At 40.7% G+C, this 22871-nt stretch overlaps 1 protein-coding gene across 1 annotated transcript in view; it reads left to right on the top strand.

Moving 5' to 3' along the window:
* LOC134610674 (baculoviral IAP repeat-containing protein 1-like) overlaps window positions 1-22871 on the top strand; it is a 36874-nt gene that overhangs the window by 2784 nt on the left and 11219 nt on the right. The window contains exons 3-4 of the mRNA XM_063453774.1: window positions 16485-16566; window positions 16887-16938. Coding sequence (XP_063309844.1) covers window positions 16485-16566; window positions 16887-16938 — 134 coding nt within the window. The remainder of the gene's footprint in view (window positions 1-16484; window positions 16567-16886; window positions 16939-22871) is intronic.

Raw genomic sequence — 22871 nt, 5'->3', positions numbered from 1 at the left:
GCGGAGTAACTGTTATTAAGTGTTCTTGCATAGCAAGACCACTTAATGTTATCTCACATATATATTATTAAGTGTTCTTGCATAGCAAGACCACTTAATGTTATCTCACATATATATTATTATTATTAAGTGTTCTTGCATAGCAAGACCACTTAATGTTATCTCACATATATATTATTATTATTATTATTAAGTGTTCTTGCATAGCAAGACCACTTAATGTTATCTCACATATATATTATTATTATTAAGTGTTCTTGCATAGCAAGACCACTTAATGTTATCTCACATATATATTATTATTATTATTCTTATTATAGCCAAATTTGCCACCCTAACTCCTCCCACAGTTTTTACACTACATAGACAAAAATTTACCAAAATGTGCAGATTGTTCCCGATCGCATTGCTATTACTTTGTGGAACGTTTCGCTGAATGGTTCTCGGAATATCGTCATTCTTGTGGCGAAATTTGTCCCATAGGAATGAATGGCAAAGCTAGAGTGGGAGCTGGCAAAAGCTGAAAAATCAGGACATGATTTCTAAACTGCCACTACTCCCTCATTTTCAAGCCCACCTACACAAATCTTATATCAAAACGTTCAGCTATCCCTGCTGCCACTAAAAATGTCCACGGCTAAGCCATAGTCCTGATTGTTTTTGCAATATGACCATTTGTTTGCAACTCACGCAGTCCATTGACATTCATTGAAACGCCACTCTGCAAAGCTCACATTTGAAGGGCAATTTCTAAACTGCGACTGTGCCTTCCTTGTTAATATCTCAGAGACATACTATACATCAAAATGTAGGTCTGGGTCTTGTGATTCTCACAATATAAAGCTCTTCACTGTAGGATTTATAGTTTTTAAAATATGACCGTTTGAAGATGGCAACCGCAAAAATACTCTGACCTGTGCAAGGCTGCAGCAGCAAGTGATGTCATAGACAAAGCCTTTTACACCTGCTAATGATTTTATAACTGTATGTTTTAATGTAACTGTGAAGCACTTTGGGCAACAACATTGCAATTAAATGTGCTATATAAATAAATAATAACAGTTACTCCGCCCACTCCAGTTGTAGACTACTGGTGGAGGCAAGAACACTTCACAATTTCCCCAGAAATTGTACCTTTTCTAGTTATTCTTATTCTTATTATAGCCAAATTTGCCACCCTAACTCCTCCCACAGTCTTTACACTACATAGACAAAAATATACCAAAACGTGCAGATTGTTCCCGATCGGATTGCTATTACTTTGTGGAACGTTTCGCCGAATGGTTCACGGAATATCGTCGTTCTTGTGGCGAAATTTGTCCCATAGGAATGAATGGCAAAGCTAGAGTGGGAGCTGGCAAAAGCTGAAAAATCAGGACATGATTTCTAAACTGCCACCACTCCCTCATTTTCAGGCCCACCTACACAAATCTTATATCAAAACGTTCAGCTATCCCTGCTGCCACTAAAAATGTCCACGGCTAAGCCATAGTCCTGATTGTTTTCGCAATATGACCATTTGTTTGCAACTCACGCAGTCCATTGACATTCATTGAAACTCCACTCTGCAAAGCTCACATTTGAAGGGCAATTTCTAAACTGCGACTGTGCCTTCATTGTTAATAGTGCAGAGACATACTATACATCAAAATGTAGGTCTGGGTCTTGTGATTCTCACAATATAAAGCTCTTCGCTGTAGGATTTATAGTTTTTAAAATACGACCGTTTGAAGATGGCAACCACCAAAATACTCTGACCTGTGCAAGGCTGCAGCAGCAAGTGATGTCATAGACAAAGCCTTTTACACCTGCTAATGTATTTATAACTGTATGTTTTAATGTAACTGTGAAGCACTTTGGGCAACAACGTTGCAATTAAATGTGCTATATAAATAAATAATAACAGTTACTCCGCCCACTCCAGTTGTAGACTACTGGTGGAGGCAAGAACACTTCACACAATTTCCCCAGAAATTGTAGCTTTTCTAGTTCTTATTATTCTTATTATAGCCAAATTTGCCACCCTAACTCCTCCCACAGTTTTTACACTACATAGACAAAAATATACCAAAACGTGCAGATTGTTCCCGATCGGATTGCTATTACTTTGTGGAACGTTTCGCCGAATGGTTCTCGGAATATCGTCGTTCTTGTGGCGAAATTTGTCCCATAGGAATGAATGGCAAAGCTAGAGTGGGAGCTGGCAAAAGCTGAAAAATCAGGACATGATTTCTAAACTGCCACCACTCTCTCATTTTCAGGCCCACCGACACAAATCTTATATCAAAACGTTCAGCTATGCCTGCTGCCACTAAAAATGTCCACAGCTAAGCCATAGTCCTGATAGTTTTCACAATATGACCATTTGTTTGCAACTCACGCCTTCCATTGACATTCATTGAATCTCCACTCTGCAAAGCTCACATTTGAAGGGCAATTTCTAAACTGCGACTCTGCCTTCATTGTTAATATCTCAGAGACATACTATACATCAAAATGTAGGTGTGGGTCTTGTGAATCTCACAATATAAAGCTCTTCACTGTAGGATTTATAGTTTTTAAAATACGAATGTTTGAAAAGATGGCAACCGCAAAAATACTCTGACCTGTGCAAGGCTGCAGCAGCACGTGATGTCATAGACAGGGACTTTTGCACCTGCTAATGTTTTTATAACTGTATGTTTTAATGTAACTGTGAAGCACTTTGGGCAACAACGTTGCAATTAAATGTGCTATATAAATGACAACAGTTACTCCGCCGACTCCAGTTGTAGACTACTGGTGGATGCAAGAACACTTCACACAATTTCCCCAGAAATTGTAGCTTTTCTAGTTATTTATTTATATAGCACATTTAATTGCAACGTTGTTGCACAGTTACATTAAAACATACAGTTATAAAAACATTAGCAGGTGCAAATGGCCCTGTCTATGACATCACTTGCTGCTGCAGCCTTGCACAGGTCAGAGTATTTTTGCGGTTGCCATCTTCAAACGGTCGTAGTGGCAGTTTAGAAATCATGTCCTGATTTTTCAGCTTTTGCCAGCTCCCACTCTAGCTTTGCCATTCATTCCTATGGGAAAAATTTCGCCACAAGAACGACGATATTCCGAGAACCATTCAGCGAAACGTTCCACAAAGTAATAGCAACGCGATCGGGAACAATCTGCACGTTTTGGTAAATTTTTGTCTATGTAGTGTAAAAACTGTGGGAGTAGTTAGGGTGGCAAATTTGGCTATAATAAGAATAAGAATAATAATAATAATAATAATAATATATATGTGAGATAACATTAAGTGGTCTTGCTATGCAAGAACACTTAATAAGGGGGGGAACTAATGAGCGGTGGGTTTGGGCCCTAAATATTAACATGGGGGGGACCTAATGTCCCCCCCCCACCCCCACCCCCACCATTGAGCGGCAGGTGAGGGCCCTAAATACAAATAAGAGGGGAACCTAATGTCCTCCCCCCCGGCCCCCACCCCTGAGCGGCAGGTGGGGGCCCTAAATATTAATAAGGGGGGGACCTAATGTCCTCCCCCCGGCCACCACCCCTGAGCAGTGGGTGGGGGCCCTAAACTAGAATAAGCGGGGAACCTAATGTCCTCCCACCTGGCCCCCACCCCTGAGCATTGGTTGGGGGCCCTAAATTAGAATAAGGGGGGACCTATTGTCCTCCCCCTGGCCCCCACCCTTGAGCGGCAGTGGGGGCCCTAAATAAAAATGTAATCACCCCCAGTTCTTTTTTCTAAAATCTTCTTTTTTCAGCCCCAAAAAAGACCAAATAAAAATCCATAATGACAGTCGCAATTAGAAAAAAAAACAAAAAAACAGAGAGCAAAAAAATCCATCTTCACCCATGGAGGGCTCCGCGCAGACTGAGCTCTGCAGGGCGGGGGAAGGCTCATAAAGCCCTGCAATTAGGCTGAGAGCACTCTGGTTGGTTGGTTTAAGCCATCCAATCAGAGTGCTCTGACAGGGAAATGAAGAGACTGACAGGTAAGTCTCTACATTTACCTGTCACAGCATTCTGATTGGTTAGCTTGAAATCCAGCCAATCAGAGTGCCCTGTGTAATTTTACACAGTGTGGGAAAGTTATTTTGAATTTTCCCACGCTGTGTAATTTGAGTCATAACAACACTCTGATTGGTTAATTGAAAGCAACCAATCAGAGTTTATTTTGTAGAGTCTCTTCTCTAGGAATTTCAATTGCTCTCTTTAGTGCGTCCTCTACTATATCCACCGCATATCCTTTGTCTAGAAATTGTGTCTTCATTTCTTCCATCTGGGATTTACATATTTCCATTTCTGAGCAATTTCGCCTAATCCTTCTGAATTGGCTACAAAGTTGCAATTAAATATGCTATATAAATGATAACAGTTACTCCGCCCACTCCAGTTGTAGACTACTGGTGGAGGCAAGAACACTTCACACGATTTCCCCAGAAATTGTAGCTTTTCTAGTTAAGTGTTCTTGCATAGCAATACCACTTAATGTTATCTCACATATATATTATTATTATTATTAAGTGTTCTTGCATAGCAAGACCACTTAATGTTATCTCACATATATATTATTATTATTATTAAGTGTTCTTGCATAGCAAGACCACTTAATGTTATCTCACATATATATTATTATTAAGTGTTCTTGCATAGCAAGACCACTTAATGTTATCTCACATATATATTATTATTAAGTGTTCTTGCATAGCAAGACCACTTAATGTTATCTCACATATATATTATTAAGTGTTCTTGCATAGCAAGACCACTTAATGTTATCTCACATATATATTATTATTATTATTATTATTATTATAGCCAAATTTGCCACCCTAACTCCTCCCACAGTCTTTACACTACATAGACAAAAATATACCAAAACGTGCAGATTGTTCCCGATCGGATTGCTATTACTTTGTGGAACGTTTCGCCGAATGGTTCACGGAATATCGTCGTTCTTGTGGCGAAATTTGTCCCATAGGAATGAATGGCAAAGCTAGAGTGGGAGCTGGCAAAAGCTGAAAAATCAGGACATGATTTCTAAACTGCCACCACTCCCTCATTTTCAGGCCCACCTACACAAATCTTATATCAAAACGTTCAGCTATCCCTGCTGCCACTAAAAATGTCCACGGCTAAGCCATAGTCCTGATTGTTTTCACAATATGACCATTTGTTTGCAACTCACGCAGTCCATTGACATTCATTGAAACTCCACTCTGCAAAGCTCACATTTGAAGGGCAATTTCTAAACTGCGACTGTGCCTTCATTGTTAATAGTGCAGAGACATACTATACATCAAAATGTAGGTCTGGGTCTTGTGATTCTCACAATATAAAGCTCTTCGCTGTAGGATTTATAGTTTTTAAAATACGACCGTTTGAAGATGGCAACCACCAAAATACTCTGACCTGTGCAAGGCTGCAGCAGCAAGTGATGTCATAGACAAAGCCTTTTACACCTGCTAATGTATTTATAACTGTATGTTTTAATGTAACTGTGAAGCACTTTGGGCAACAATGTTGCAATTAAATGTGCTATATAAATAAATAATAACAGTTACTCCGCCCACTCCAGTTGTAGACTACTGGTGGAGGCAAGAACACTTCACACAATTTCCCCAGAAATTGTAGCTTTTCTAGTTCTTATTATTCTTATTATAGCCAAATTTGCCACCCTAACTCCTCCCACAGTTTTTACACTACATAGACAAAAATATACCAAAACGTGCAGATTGTTCCCGATCGGATTGCTATTACTTTGTGGAACGTTTCGCCGAATGGTTCACGGAATATCGTCGTTCTTCTGGCGAAATTTGTCCCATAGGAATGAATGGCAAAGCTAGAGTGGGAGCTGGCAAAAGCTGAAAAATCAGGACATGATTTCTAAACTGCCACCACTCCCTCATTTTCAGGCCCACCTACACAAATCTTATATCAAAACGTTCAGCTATCCCTGCTGCCACTAGAAATGTCCACGGCTAAGCCATAGTCCTGATAGTTTTCACAATATGACCATTTGTTTGCAACTCACGCCTTCCATTGACATTCATTGAAACTCCACTCTGCAAAGCTCACATTTGAAGGGCAATTTCTAAACTGTGACTGTGCCTTCATTGTTAATATCTCAGAGACATACTATGCATCAAAATGTAGGTCTGGGTCTTGTGATTCTCACAATATAAAGCTCTTCACTGTAGGATTTATAGTTTTTAAAATACGACCGTTTGAAGATGGCAACCGCCAAAATACTCTGACCTGTGCAAGGCTGCAGCAGCAAGTGATGTCATAGACAGGGACTTTTGCACCTGCTAATTTTTTATAACTGTATGTTTTAATGTAACTGTGAAGCACTTTGGGCAACAACGTTGCAATTAAATGTGCTATATAAATGATAGCAGTTACTCCGCCCACTCTAGTTGTAGACTACTGGTGGATGCAAGAACACCACACAATTTCCCCAGAAATTGTAGCTTTTCTAGTTATTATTATTATTCTTATTATAGCCAAATTTGCCACCCTAACTCCTCCCACAGTTTTTACACTACATAGACAAAAATATACCAAAACGTGCAGATTGTTCCCGATCGGATTGCTATTACTTTGTGGAACGTTTCGCCGAATGGTTCTCGGAATATCGTCGTTCTTGTGGCGAAATTTGTCCCATAGGAATGAATGGCAAAGCTAGAGTGGGAGCTGGCAAAAGCTGAAAAATCAGGACATGATTTCTAAACTGCCACCACTCTCTCATTTTCAGGCCCACCTACACAAATCTTATATCAAAACGTTCAACTATCCCTGCTGCCACTAGAAATGTCCACAGCTAAGCCATAGTCCTGATAGTTTTCACAATATGACCATTTGTTTGCAACTCACGCCTTCCATTGACATTCATTGAATCTCCACTCTGCAAAGCTCACATTTGAAGGGCAATTTCTAAACTGCGACTCTGCCTTCATTGTTAATATCTCAGAGACATACTATACATCAAAATGTAGGTGTGGGTCTTGTGAATCTCACAATATAAAGCTCTTCACTGTAGGATTTATAGTTTTTAAAATACGAACGTTTGAAAAGATGGCAACCGCAAAAATACTCTGACCTGTGCAAGGCTGCAGCAGCACGTGATGTCATAGACAGGGACTTTTGCACCTGCTAATGTTTTTATAACTGTATGTTTTAATGTAACTGTGAAGCACTTTGGGCAACAACGTTGCAATTAAATGTGCTATATAAATGACAACAGTTACTCCGCCGACTCCAGTTGTAGACTACTGGTGGATGCAAGAACACTTCACACAATTTCCCCAGAAATTGTAGCTTTTCTAGTTATTATTATTATTCTTATTATAGCCAAATTTGCCACCCTAACTCCTCCCACAGTTTTTACACTACATAGACAAAAATTTACCAAAACGTGCAGATTGTTCCCGATCGCGTTGCTATTACTTTGTGGAACGTTTCGCTGAATGGTTCTCGGAATATCGTCGTTCTTGTGGCGAAATTTGTCCCATAGGAATGAATGGCAAAGCTAGAGTGGGAGCTGGCAAAAGCTGAAAAATCAGGACATGATTTCTAAACTGCCACTACTCCCTCATTTTCAAGCCCACCTACACAAATCTTATATCAAAACGTTCAGCTATCCCTGCTGCCACTAAAAATGTCCACGGCTAAGCCATAGTCCTGATTGTTTTCGCAATATGACCATTTGTTTGCAACTCACGCAGTCCATTGACATTCATTGAAACGCCACTCTGCAAAGCTCACATTTGAAGGGCAATTTCTAAACTGCGACTGTGCCTTCCTTGTTAATATCTCAGAGACATACTATACATCAAAATGTAGGTCTGGGTCTTGTGATTCTCACAATATAAAGCTCTTCACTGTAGGATTTATAGTTTTTAAAATACGACCGTTTGAAGATGGCAACCGCAAAAATACTCTGACCTGTGCAAGGCTGCAGCAGCAAGTGATGTCATAGACAGGGCGATTTGCACCTGCTAATGTTTTTATAACTGTATGTTTTAATGTAACTGTGCAACAACGTTGCAATTAAATGTGCTATATAAATAAATAATAACAGTTACTCCGCCCACTCCAGTTGTATACTACTGGTGGAGGCAAGAACACTTCACAATTTCCCCAGAAATTGTAGCCTTTCTAGTTATTAAGTGTTCTTGCATAGCAAGACCACTTAATGTTATCTCACATATATATTATTATTATTAAGTGTTCTTGCATAGCAAGACCACTTAATGTTATCTCACATATATATTATTATTATTATTCTTATTATAGCCAAATTTGCCACCCTAACTCCTCCCACAGTTTTTACACTACATAGACAAAAATATACCAAAACGTGCAGATTGTTCCCGATCGGATTGCTATTACTTTGTGGAACGTTTCGCCAAATGGTTCTCGGAATATCGTCGTTCTTGTGGCAAAATTTGTCCCATAGGAATGAATGGCAAAGCTAGAGTGGGAGCTGGCAAAAGCTGAAAAATCAGGACATGATTTCTAAACTGCCACCACTCCCTCATTTTCAGGCCCACCTACACAAATCTTATATCAAAACGTTCAGCTATCCCTGCTGCCACTAAAAATGTCGACAGCTAAGCCATAGTCCTTATAGTTTTCACAATATGACCATTTGTTTGCAACTCACGCAGTCCATTGACATTCATTGAAACTCCACTCTGCAAAGCTCACATTTGAAGGGCAATTTCTAAACTGCGACTGTGCCTTCATTGTTAATATCTCAGAGACATACTATACATCAAAATGTAGGTCTGGGTCTTGTGATTCTCACAATATAAAGCTCTTCACTGTAGGATTTATAGTTTTTAAAATACGACCGTTTGAAGATGGCAACCGCCAAAATACTCTGACCTGTGCAAGGCTGCAGCAGCAAGTGATGTCATAGACAAAACCTTTTACACCTGCTAATGTTTTTATAAATGTATGTTTTAATGTAACTGTGAAGCACTTTGGGCAACAACATTGCAATTAAATGTGCTATATAAATAAATACTAACAGTTACTCCGCCCACTCTAGTTGTAGACTACTGATGGAGGCAAGAACACTTCACACAATTTCCCCAGAAATTGTAGCTTTTCTAGTTATTATTATTATTCTTATTATAGCCAAATTTGCCACCCTAACTCCTCCCACAGTTTTTACACTACATAGACAAAAATATACCAAAACGTGCAGATTGTTCCCGATCGGATTGCTATTACTTTGTGGAACGTTTCGCCGAATGGTTCACGGAATATCGTCGTTCTTGTGGCGAAATATGTCCCATAGGAATGAATGGCAAAGCTAGAGTGGGAGCTGGCAAAAGCTGAAAAATCAGGACATGATTTCTAAACTGCCACCACTCCCTCATTTTCAGGCCCACCTACACAAATCTTATATCAAAACGTTCAGCTATCCCTGCTGCCACTAGAAATGTCCACGGCTAAGCCATAGTCCTGATAGTTTTCACAATATGACCATTTGTTTGCAACTCACGCCTTCCATTGACATTCATTGAAACTCCACTCTGCAAAGCTCACATTTGAAGGGTAATTTCTAAACTGCGACTGTGCCTTCATTGTTAATATCTCAGAGACATACTATACATCAAAATGTAGGTCTGGGTCTTGTGATTCTCACAATATAAAGCTCTTCACTGTAGGATTTATAGTTTTTAAAATACGACCGTTTGAAGATGGCAACCGCCAAAATACTCTGACCTGTGCAAGGCTGCAGCAGCAAGTGATGTCATAGACAGGGCCATTTGCACCTGCTAATGGTTTCTATAACTGTATGTTTTAATGTAACTGTGAAGCACTTTGGGCAACAACGTTGCAATTAAATGTGCTATATAAATAAATAATAACAGTTACTCCGCCCACTCCAGTTGTAGACTACTGGTGGAGGCAAGAACACTTCACAATTTCCCCAGAAATTGTAGCTTTTCTAGTTATTATTATTCTTATTATAGCCAAATTTGCCACCCTAACTCCTCCCACAGTTTTTACACTACATAGACAAAAATTTACCAAAATGTGCAGATTGTTCCCGATCGCGTTGCTATTACTTTGTGGAACGTTTCGCTGAATGGTTCTCGGAATATCGTCATTCTTGTGGCGAAATTTGTCCCATAGGAATGAATGGCAAAGCTAGAGTGGGAGCTGGCAAAAGCTGAAAAATCAGGACATGATTTCTAAACTGCCACTACTCCCTCATTTTCAAGCCCACCTACACAAATCTTATATCAAAACGTTCAGCTATCCCTGCTGCCACTAAAAATGTCCACGGCTAAGCCATAGTCCTGATTGTTTTCGCAATATGACCATTTGTTTGCAACTCACGCAGTCCATTGACATTCATTGAAACGCCACTCTGCAAAGCTCACATTTGAAGGGCAATTTCTAAACTGCGACTGTGCCTTCCTTGTTAATATCTCAGAGACATACTATATATCAAAATGTAGGTCTGGGTCTTGTGATTCTCACAATATAAAGCTCTTCACTGTAGGATTTATAGTTTTTAAAATATGACCGTTTGAAGATGGCAACCGCCAAAATACTCTGACCTGTGCAAGGCTGCAGCAGCAAGTGATGTCATAGACAAAGCCTTTTACACCTGCTAATGTTTTTATAACTGTATGTTTTAATGTAACTGTGAAGCACTTTGGGCAACAACATTGCAATTAAATGTGCTATATAAATAAATAATAACAGTTACTCCGCCCACTCCAGTTGTAGACTACTGGTGGAGGCAAGAACACTTCACAATTTCCCCAGAAATTGTACCTTTTCTAGTTATTCTTATTCTTATTATAGCCAAATTTGCCACCCTAACTCCTCCCACAGTCTTTACACTACATAGACAAAAATATACCAAAACGTGCAGATTGTTACCGATCGGATTGCTATTACTTTGTGGAACGTTTCGCCGAATGGTTCACGGAATATCGTCGTTCTTGTGGCGAAATTTGTCCCATAGGAATGAATGGCAAAGCTAGAGTGGGAGCTGGCAAAAGCTGAAAAATCAGGACATGATTTCTAAACTGCCACCACTCCCTCATTTTCAGGCCCACCTACACAAATCTTATATCAAAACGTTCAGCTATCCCTGCTGCCACTAAAAATGTCCACGGCTAAGCCATAGTCCTGATTGTTTTCGCAATATGACCATTTGTTTGCAACTCACGCAGTCCATTGACATTCATTGAAACTCCACTCTGCAAAGCTCACATTTGAAGGGCAATTTCTAAACTGCGACTGTGCCTTCATTGTTAATAGTGCAGAGACATACTATACATCAAAATGTAGGCCTGGGTCTTGTGATTCTCACAATATAAAGCTCTTCGCTGTAGGATTTATAGTTTTTAAAATACGACCGTTTGAAGATGGCAACCACCAAAATACTCTGACCTGTGCAAGGCTGCAGCAGCAAGTGATGTCATAGACAAAGCCTTTTACACCTGCTAATGTATTTATAACTGTATGTTTTAATGTAACTGTGAAGCACTTTGGGCAACAACGTTGCAATTAAATGTGCTATATAAATAAATAATAACAGTTACTCCGCCCACTCCAGTTGTAGACTACTGGTGGAGGCAAGAACACTTCACACAATTTCCCCAGAAATTGTAGCTTTTCTAGTTATTATTATTCTTATTATAGCCAAATTTGCCACCCTAACTCCTCCCACAGTTTTTACACTACATAGCCGAAAATTTACCAAAACGTGCAGATTGTTCCCGATCGGATTGCTATTACTTTGTAGAACATTTCGCCGAATGGTTCACGGAATATCGTCGTTCTTGTGGCAAAATTTGTCCCATAGGAATGAATGGCAAAGCTAGAGTGGGAGCTGGCAAAAGCTGAAAAATCAGGACATGATTTCTAAACTGCCACCACTCCCTCATTTTCAGGCCCACCTACACAAATCTTATATCAAAACGTTCAGCTATCCCTGCTGCCACTAAAAATGTCCACAGCTAAGTCGTATTCCTTATAGTTTTCACAATATGACCATTTGTTTGCAACTCACGCAGTCCATTGACATTCATTGAAACTCCACTCTGCAAAGCTCACATTTGAAGGGCAATTTCTAAACTGCGACTGTGCCTTCATTGTTAATATCTCAGAGACATACTATACATCAAAATGTAGGTCTGGGTCTTGTGATTCTCACAATATAAAGCTCTTCACTGTAGGATTTATAGTTTTTAAAATACGACCGTTTGAAGATGGCAACCGCAAAAATACTCTGACCTGTGCAAGGCTGCAGCAGCAAGTGATGTCATAGACATGCACCTGCTAATGGTTTCTATAACTGTATGTTTTAATGTAACTGTGAAGCACTTTGGGCAACAACGTTGCAATTAAATGTGCTATATAAATAAATAATAACAGTTACTCCGCCCACTCCAGTTGTAGACTACTGGTGGAGGCAAGAACACTTCACAATTTCCCCAGAAATTGTAGCTTTTCTAGTTATTATTATTCTTATTATAGCCAAATTTGCCACCCTAACTCCTCCCACAGTTTTTACACTACATAGACAAAAATATACCAAAACGTGCAGATTGTTCCCGATCGGATTGCTATTACTTTGTGGAACGTTTCGCCGAATGGTTCTCGGAATATCGTCGTTCTTGTGGCGAAATTTGTCCCATAGGAATGAATGGCAAAGCTAGAGTGGGAGCTGGCAAAAGCTGAAAAATCAGGACATGATTTCTAAACTGCCACCACTCTCTCATTTTCAGGCCCACCGACACAAATCTTATATCAAAACGTTCAGCTATGCCTGCTGCCACTAAAAATGTCCACAGCTAAGCCATAGTCCTGATAGTTTTCACAATATGACCATTTGTTTTCAACTCACGCCTTCCATTGACATTCATTGAATCTCCACTCTGCAAAGCTCACATTTGAAGGGCAATTTCTAAACTGCGACTCTGCCTTCATTGTTAATATCTCAGAGACATACTATACATCAAAATGTAGGTGTGGGTCTTGTGAATCTCACAATATAAAGCTCTTCACTGTAGGATTTATAGTTTTTAAAATACGAACGTTTGAAAAGATGGCAACCGCAAAAATACTCTGACCTGTGCAAGGCTGCAGCAGCACGTGATGTCATAGACAGGGACTTTTGCACCTGCTAATGTTTTTATAACTGTATGTTTTAATGTAACTGTGAAGCACTTTGGGCAACAACGTTGCAATTAAATGTGCTATATAAATGACAACAGTTACTCCGCCGACTCCAGTTGTAGACTACTGGTGGATGCAAGAACACTTCACACAATTTCCCCAGAAATTGTAGCTTTTCTAGTTATTTATTTATATAGCACATTTAATTGCAACGTTGTTGCACAGTTACATTAAAACATACAGTTATAAAAACATTAGCAGGTGCAAATGGCCCTGTCTATGACATCACTTGCTGCTGCAGCCTTGCACAGGTCAGAGTATTTTTGCGGTTGCCATCTTCAAACGGTCGTAGTGGCAGTTTAGAAATCATGTCCTGATTTTTCAGCTTTTGCCAGCTCCCACTCTAGCTTTGCCATTCATTCCTATGGGAAAAATTTCGCCACAAGAACGACGATATTCCGAGAACCATTCAGCGAAACGTTCCACAAAGTAATAGCAACGCGATCGGGAACAATCTGCACGTTTTGGTAAATTTTTGTCTATGTAGTGTAAAAACTGTGGGAGGAGTTAGGGTGGCAAATTTGGCTATAATAAGAATAATAATAATAATAATAATATATATGTGAGATAACATTAAGTGGTCTTGCTATGCAAGAACACTTAATAAGGGGGGGAACTAATGAGCGGTGGGTTTGGGCCCTAAATATTAACATGGGGGGGACCTAATGTCCCCCCCCACCCCCACCCCCACCATTGAGCGGCAGGTGAGGGCCCTAAATACAAATAAGAGGGGAACCTAATGTCCTCCCCCCCGGCCCCCACCCCTGAGCGGCAGGTGGGGGCCCTAAATATTAATAAGGGGGGGACCTAATGTCCTCCCCCCGGCCACCACCCCTGAGCAGTGGGTGGGGGCCCTAAACTAGAATAAGCGGGGGACCTAATGTCCTCCCACCTGGCCCCCACCCCTGAGCGGCAGTGGGGGCCCTAAATAAAAATGTAATCACCCCCAGTTCTTTTTTCTAAAATCTTCTTTTTTCAGCCCCAAAAAAGACCAAATAAAAATCCATAATGACAGTCGCAATTAGAAAAAAAAACAAAAAAACAGAGAGCAAAAAAATCCATCTTCACCCATGGAGGGCTCCGCGCAGACTGAGCTCTGCAGGGCGGGGGAAGGCTCATAAAGCCCTGCAATTAGGCTGAGAGCACTCTGGTTGGTTGGTTTAAGCCATCCAATCAGAGTGCTCTGACAGGGAAATGAAGAGACTGACAGGTAAGTCTCTACATTTACCTGTCACAGCACTCTGATTGGTTAGCTTGAAATCCAGCCAATCAGAGTGCCCTGTGTAATTTTACACAGTGTGGGAAAGTTATTTTGAATTTTCCCACGCTGTGTAATTTGAGTCATAACAACACTCTGATTGGTTAATTGAAAGCAACCAATCAGAGTTTATTTTGTAGAGTCTCTTCTCTAGGAATTTCAATTGCTCTCTTTAGTGCGTCCTCTACTATATCCACCGCATATCCTTTGTCTAGAAATTGTGTCTTCATTTCTTCCATCTGGGATTTACATATTTCCATTTCTGAGCAATTTCGCCTAATCCTTCTGAATTGGCTAAATGGAATATTCTTTAGCCACGTCTTCTTGTGGTGGCTATCAAATAGTATGAAGCTGTTACAATCTACTGTTTTTTTTATAAGTCTTTGTGTGGATATTACCCTCTTTAATGTAGATCTCTAAATCCAGAAACTCCACCTTTTCTTTTGAGTGTTGGAAAGTACATTTTAAATTATATGGGTTAAAATTAAGGTATTGTTCAAATTGCTCCAGGGACGTTATTTTTTTCATGTGTACCATACTATTAATATTATTTTCAGTGTGCTACTAGAATAATATTGTGCTCCCACTGGCTAGTTTTCCCTTCTGCTTCAATAGAAGGGATTATAGCCATAAATAGGAGCATACAGTTTAAAAGACTTATTAGGACTGTTTCACCCACGGAGGGTGGTTGAAATTACTAAGGATTGTTACAATTTTCACAACTTATTGTTACAATTTACACATTTCCATCTGATTTGCGCATATTGTAGATTTGAGCATCATTATTGCTACTGTGATTTATTTATTTTATAACATTGTTTAGCAGATCTACCACTGTTGCTAATTTCCTATTCCATTCTAAATACTGTGATTTTGAATATACCTATTCTATTGTTATAAGTGTTAGTAACGATCTCCTGGTCTCAGCAATAGGTTTCTTTCCTTTTGCTATCTCTATTCTTTCTATTATGGATTTTTAGTTGGCCTTTTTTTGGGGTTGAAAAAATAAGATTTTTGAAAAAAGAAAATATCAAATTTTTATTTATTTATTTTTACAGGTACTTAGTTAAAGGTCCCCCCTCATTATTTTTAGGATGAGGGGGGTAGGTAGGGGTTAATTTTTCAATAACAATAGGTCCCCCCCCTTTTTACTTTAGGGCCCCCACCCGCCGTTCAGGGGTGGGAGCCGGGGTGGGGGGGGAGGCAATAGGTCCCCCCTTCAGGTTAGAAGCCCCCACTTGCGCGGCATGGGTGGGGGCTCGGGAGGGGGTAAACTTTTTATTTTTTTTTAACAGTGAGCAGCCTAATAGACATGCCCCTACTCGCGGTATTGCGAGTAGGGGTATAATTTACTAATACTAAGTAATCTCTACTTGGTATTAGTAAATGTGGCTGAAAGACCAATTCAGGTCTTTCAGCCTTTTAGTAGATAGCTCCCTAATAGTGTGGTAATTAGGGAGTTATCTACTTTATTCATTCCTGTCATTCCATTGACAGGCTAAGTAACTTACATTTTATATAAATATGTGTTACTTGATTTTTGTAAGTGTTGCAAATGCTTACAGCTGAATCCTGGCTATGTTTGTATACTTTTTATTTCAACTTTTATACCGTGTAACATTTTTCATTCTTCCACTAGGGAAGTATATGGGTAAGTATATTAGTACTTAGGCAATACTGTGCTTCGGAACCTCGACACTTTGATACTTCGGAACTTCGACACTTCGGAAATTCGGCAATTTCGGAATTTCAGGACTTCGGTAATTCGGGACTTCGGCAATTCGGCAATTCAGCTATTCGGACATTCGGAAGTATCCAAATGTCCGAATAGCCCGAATTTCGGCAGAATTTACATTCGGACCGAAACAAATTGCAAATGTCTACTTAAAAGGAGTGAACTAAAGAACCTAACAAACAGGGAAGTGATAACGTTAGCTTCTATGTGTTTATTTGATGTTGCATTTAAGTCTGAAACAATGTGCTTTCTTGGTTTTAGATGTGCGTTTCTTCGAAACATGAAATCTGAAGGTGAAATCAGACAATACATTCAACATTACTGGGGATTTGCAGGTTTTAATGTACGTACTATTCGTGCTTAGTGGTGGCATGACACCCATATTAGTAACTATGGCAGCTTAAGCAGTAATGATGCAGATTAATAGCATTGTGTGTGCTAATTTTTCTAATGTTATACAGAGCACTAGGCTAACACCAACAGGTAGAACAAACGATTCAGAGCTTGTTCTGTGTTTTTGTTTCAAAATGTAAATCTTTCACCCAGAGTTATTTTGTCAATGTGAATGTTGTTTAACATTCTCATCATTGGGGGGATGAGAATAATGAGAAGCAAAATTTTAAAAAACTTTAATGTTAACTTTGTTAATGCTGTTTCTTGTAGGGTGCAAGTTTTGCAAATATCTCGGATACAGAAAACATGAGAGACAAGTTAGGTATGTCGAATTTTATCATTTATTATATATTGACAGGGCATGTTATTTTAGGGCAGGGGAAGGCAACCTTCGGCACTCCAGATGCTTTGGACTACACCTCCCATGATGCTCTGTCAGTATTATCACTGTGAAAGCATTATGGGAGATGTAGTTTACAACATCTGGAGTGCCGAAGTTTGCCTACCCCTGCTTTGTTGTTGCTGTTTAGTCGTTCAGTCGTGTCCAACTCTCCGTGACCATATGGACCATAGCACACCAGGTACATCTGTCAGTCACTGCCCCTCTGAGCTCCAACAATTTCATGTTCATGGCTTCAGTGACGTCATCTATCTCTCTTCGTCTCTGTCGTCCCCTTCTTTGTGTGCCTTCCATCTTTCCCAGCATCAGAGTCTTCTCTAGAGAATCCTGCCTTCTCATTATATGAATTTAATATAAATGCTTTAGGGTGAAGTAAACCTTTAAAAAATGAAAAATTGTGAGACCATGCTCTGGGATTTAGGGCAAGCTGCAATCTGTAGGATGTTAATATATAAGATAGAACTATCAGGGTGAGTATTTTTTTACCCAAAATTCACAAAGACGAAACCAAACCCCCAGGAAGACCAATTGTATCAGGAATTGGCTCTCTCTTGTGTAATTTATCCCAATACATTGATATCCTTCTACAACCATCAGTAAGATTAATTAAATCATATCTAAAAGATTCTATGTCACTTTTAAGATTTTTATGTAATTTTAATTGGAATCCAAATCTTATTTTAGTTACATGTGATGTACAATCATTGTATACAATAATTCTCTATGATATAGGTTGCGAAGCTGTCAAAAATACCCTTAAGACTGAAGCACGAATTCCTGACAATAAAATTGATTTTATCCTAGAAGGCATCAATATTATACTTAATAATAACTATTTTTGGTTTTAAAATTATTTTTATCTCCAAAGGAGAGGCACTACTATGGGGACCAGGTTCACCCCCAGCTATGCAAACCTCTTCATGGCCGATTGGGAGTCCACGGCCATTTGGGGTGAGCATGCTTGGCGGACGAACCTGGTCTCCTATTTTAGATATATAGGTGACCTGTTTTTTTTTATTTGGGAAGGTTCAGAAGATTGAATTCTTATTGTACCTAATTACGATGTTTTCTGATTGGTGGACAGCCAATGATGTAATTTTGGCGCCACTTTTAACCCCTTAAGGACACGTGACATGTCATGATTCCCTTTTATTCCAGAAGTTTGGTCCTTCAGGGGTTAAACTACCCTCTCCCCTATATAAGCCCAATCTGCGAGGTTGTCTGTTATTGATCCATTTGAGAGAGCCTACATGGCGAAACGCATTATGGACATTACTTTTTAAGATTTATCATATTGAATAAAGGATTTTGGTTTTACTACAACCTACTACCTCCTTATTTGAATAATCTACTTTCAAAATAACAGATTTTTTCCTGGCATTTGATCTAGTCTTACCTAAAGACCTTTTATCAATTCTACTCTCAAGAACATCATAGGTGGGGATCATACCACTAACGCTGTCGCCATAGAGCAGTGAGTCTGCTCCACGCTTGTGAGTAATATTCTGCTTATTTTAATATACTTGTATTATATTACTGCAAGCACTATTTGTGGCTATTTCTTCTTCTCTGAGTACCTAGATAATCATCTCTTGTCTAAGACCACCATCATCATATCCCATAAGATTATACCACTATATGCGATATATACTAGAGCTGGTCATAGCTCTTTTAAATGTGAGTGCAATATTTTTACTTCGTATGTGTTCTCCGTCAATCCCAGACATATTTACACTTCTGTTAGAGATTAGTCACACATTTTTTTGTATTTATATGATCTCTAGAACACATTGTAGACAGGTGGAGTCAGCAGCTAAGGCTTAGATTATAAAGGCAAACAAGATGTGTTACTGCTTCCCTATCTACATGAGATGAGGTTCCACTGGGTGGCCTGGCAGGTGACCTGCTATTGCTAAAGTGGGATCAATAAAGGTACAGGATGCAAACGTAAACTATTTAGCATGTGGTCGCAGGGAGGGGGGGTATGTGTACCACCGCTTTGGGCCCAAGCTGGGGGCTGAGTTATGCAGGCAAGGAGTCCCTCAGCCCATGCCTGTACATTTGAACTTTGCAACATCTTAAGTAAGGACAACTAACTAACAGACAGTAAGTCAGAAACAGGCATCAGCTCAGTTCTCAGTTGTGGTAGACGATATGCCTCCCTGTCCGTCGCGGACGCGGGTCTGGATTGCGTCCATAAAGGTAAAAAAGAGTGGTCGGTAGTCGCAGAAAGTTCGGCAACAGTTAGGGAGCGCTAGTGGTAGAGGACCAGAGAAAGTTAGCCTCTTGTGGGCCACTGCTGCGGCCTCCATCCAGATCAGCCATGGGGTAATTGCAGTGGGTCGAGCCTCCGTAATTTCCAACGTCTGTTTTTGACTGGCGATGTGGTGAGTAAGCCCTTTGGCCCCAGACCCGTGCCAAAGTCCGCATCTTCAAGCCGCCAGCCGAGGGTTTTGCATAGTCCAGGCCTTTCCCTGTATAGGGAAAGTGGGGCCGGGTCGGGGTCTTGCGTTGCTGTGTGGGTAAAAAGCTCCGCTTGCGAGGTCGGTGCCGGAGAGCTGGTCGTTTGGCGACCCTTTTGGTGACCCCCGGACCGGGTCCAGGTTGGTGGTTGCTTCCTGTGGCGGGTGCTGGGTGGTTTTGTGTGCCGCTTTGTAATCCGCGGCCATTTTATGCTCTCCACCTCTGTTTTTTCCGGTTGGAGCTTGCCTCTTTTGCCGTCAGCTTCGCCCATAAAGCCTCCAGGATAGCATCAAGTTTTGTCTCCAGGCTCTCCCGAGGCATCGGTCTGCTGTGTGCGCTTGTTTGCAGGGCTCGGCTGTTGCAGAGGAGTGTGTCCGCCATCTTGTGTATGGGATTACTCTTTGCTGCTCCACTGCGTTTGCTGCCCAGAGCCTTCTGCTCTGCTGTCAGTGGAGTGTGGACCAGGATATCCCCCCCCCGGCCCAGAGGGGGGGGGCGGGGAACGGGACTCTTTGTGGTCCTGCTGAGGGTACAGGCAGGGGACAGGAGATCGGCCGTCTCTCCCGCCTGGAGCTGCCACCAGGACGCAGCCGCTCTTTCACGTTTTGGACAGGCGGTAGCTCTATTTTCCGGGCCGGAACACTCCAGCCATCATTCTCGACAATTAAGTCCCTCTTCTGTGCGGTTTGTGAGCGGCAGGAGCCTCGGTAAGACATTCTAGGAGGTAGTTTGGTAGAGAGCTCCTGCATGTTGCGGCCGTTCACCATGCTGGTCAGGCCCCGCCCCCCTATTTACACTTCTATTAGGCCGCTCTGTCTTTTCTATTTCTACATACGGAGACTGAAGAGGCCCAGACCTTCCACATCCCCCAAGTACAAAGAACCCAGAAGCCACAGTTGCATTTATTTATTTTTAATAAGACATTTTATATGTAATATATCTTGCACTATTGTGACAAGATTTTAAGTACTCTTTTCTGTGGCGCAGCCCTTCTCTATCTGTTTCCCTTTTTCTGTATGTGATTTTGAAGGGTTGAAAGGGATCCCCTTCTTAGGGTTGCTGCCTTATCTTACTCTTGTTATTTAGTGCTGACCCACTCTGTGTTTTTATCTGTCTGAGTTGGTCTGATTGCATGCAAATGGCGTCTGTATTCACTGACTGCGCTGTCGACACATGGTCGCAGTCTGCTTCTAATTGCAAGACACTGTGATGTAGGCCTTCTAAATCATCGCGCAGGGTGTGCAGCTCTGAAGTGATAGACTTCCGTAAGTCTGCATTCGCCTCCCTGAGGTCTGATTTCATTGGTAGGTTGCTAAGCAGGGCCACCTAGTCCGGTGGAGCGTCTGCGGGAGCTCTGGCAGGCGAGTAATTGTGGCTGGTCTCTCTCTTCTGGAAGGGTGATTGCAGGCAGCTCACGGTCTCCAAGTCATTGAAGGCCTGCAAGGAGAGATCCGCCGGGGTGATCAGATATTGCCTTAGTGACGAGGTGGGAGAGCTCCGAAGGCTTCCGCAGTCTTGAGGACTTCCGATGCTCTGCGTGTTTTCCACATTGTCGGACCTGACACTCAGCATGGTGTGGAAATGTGTGGAGCCGTCAGGGAGCTTAATCTCTACGCGGCCATCTTACTTGTCCTCCAAGCCACACCCCCCACCAAAGCATTTATTTTTTAAGTAAAAGAGGCTTGCCTCCTACCTTAAAAAAACATCAGACCGTGTAAGAGGGCTTGTGGACACGGTATTCCTGATCCGACATACACCCTGTAGTCAAGAAAAATACAATCTATAGACAAGTATATAAGTGTAAAAAAATCACTACAATAAATAATATATAAGTGACAAAATATATACTTATCTCAGTATTTCAAATGAGACAGCCTCCCAGGTCATCACCCAGATCGGATGACCTTTACACAGCAAGATATAGAACAACAGGAATATTTGGGAGACGGCTGAGAAATCTATAATTGAAACATAAAAGTGTACATAGTGTAAATCTACATAAAGTAATTAGTAAGTGATCATGAAATGCACTCACGAGATGTAGATGAAAAGATAGCGTTTCAAAGGTGCCTCCCCCGGTAATGATGGGAGGCTGATGCCTTTCTCCACTTGCTCCAGACAATAGATGAGAAAAACAGGACTTCCAGGTGGTGGAAAAGATAAAACAATTTATTAAGGATGAAAAAAATCACCCAGCAATAAAAATAGGAATACAGGCTTTAAAAAGAGGTCCTACGCGTTTCGTTCACAAATGGAACTTCCTCAGGGACCAAATGAATTAAAATTACATGTAGAAATCACAGACATGAAAAAATACAGCCTACTCCCACCCTCCCACCAGTCCTGTTTTATAGGGCTAGTCCCTGAGTTAATTGATGATCATCTGGGCGTTCTCCTTTCTTTCCTCCCTCATTGGTGGAACAGTGGGTCATCTCCAGCTGATTTCTTTCAGTATTAGTTGAATTTCCCGGGTTCTGTATCGGCCGAAAACCGGAACCGGAAGTGGACCTTCACTTCCGCGTTCCACTGAATCATGCGTTCCAGCAGTGGAATTCAAAGAGGTTAGGATATGTGATGGTGTGGCCATCTAGTGGTCGCCAGAAGAACAGTCCCAGAGAATAGGATTTTTAAATAGATATGAATCTAACAAGAAAGAACATAATGATATCGGCAGCAAAAAGTGGAAAATAGATTTATGCAACGTACATCACTTATACACCATGAAAATCAGTACAAAACACAATTCATATATAATTTCATATTGGAATATATAAATTTGAAAGAATAGTACTACATCTATGTAGATAATGTTTACTAAAATGCCCTGTTTGTGCTCAAATATATTAACAAAATCTAATATATTTGAGCACAAACAGGGCATTTTAGTAAACATTATCTACATAGATGTAGTACTATTCTTTCAAATTTATATATTCCAATATGAAATTATATATGAATTGTGTTTTGTACTGATTTTCATGGTGTATAAGTGATGTACGTTGCATAAATCTATTTTCCACTTTTTGCTGCCGATATCATTATGTTCTTTCTTGTTAGATTCATATCTATTTAAAAATCCTATTCTCTGGGACTGTTCTTCTGGCGACCACTAGATGGCCACACCATCACATATCCTAACCTCTTTGAATTCCACTGCTGGAACGCATGATTCAGTGGAACGCGGAAGTGAAGGTCCACTTCCGGTTCCGGTTTTCGGCCGATACAGAACCCGGGAAATTCAACTAATACTGAAAGAAATCAGCTGGAGATGACCCACTGTTCCACCAATGAGGGAGGAAAGAAAGGAGAACGCCCAGATGATCATCAATTAACTCAGGGACTAGCCCTATAAAACAGGACTGGTGGGAGGGTGGGAGTAGGCTGTATTTTTT

This window comes from Pelobates fuscus, chromosome 5, assembly GCF_036172605.1.
Source record: "Pelobates fuscus isolate aPelFus1 chromosome 5, aPelFus1.pri, whole genome shotgun sequence".
Classification (NCBI taxonomy): Eukaryota; Metazoa; Chordata; class Amphibia; order Anura; family Pelobatidae; genus Pelobates; species Pelobates fuscus.
This window is presented reverse-complemented; position numbering and strand designations above follow the sequence as displayed.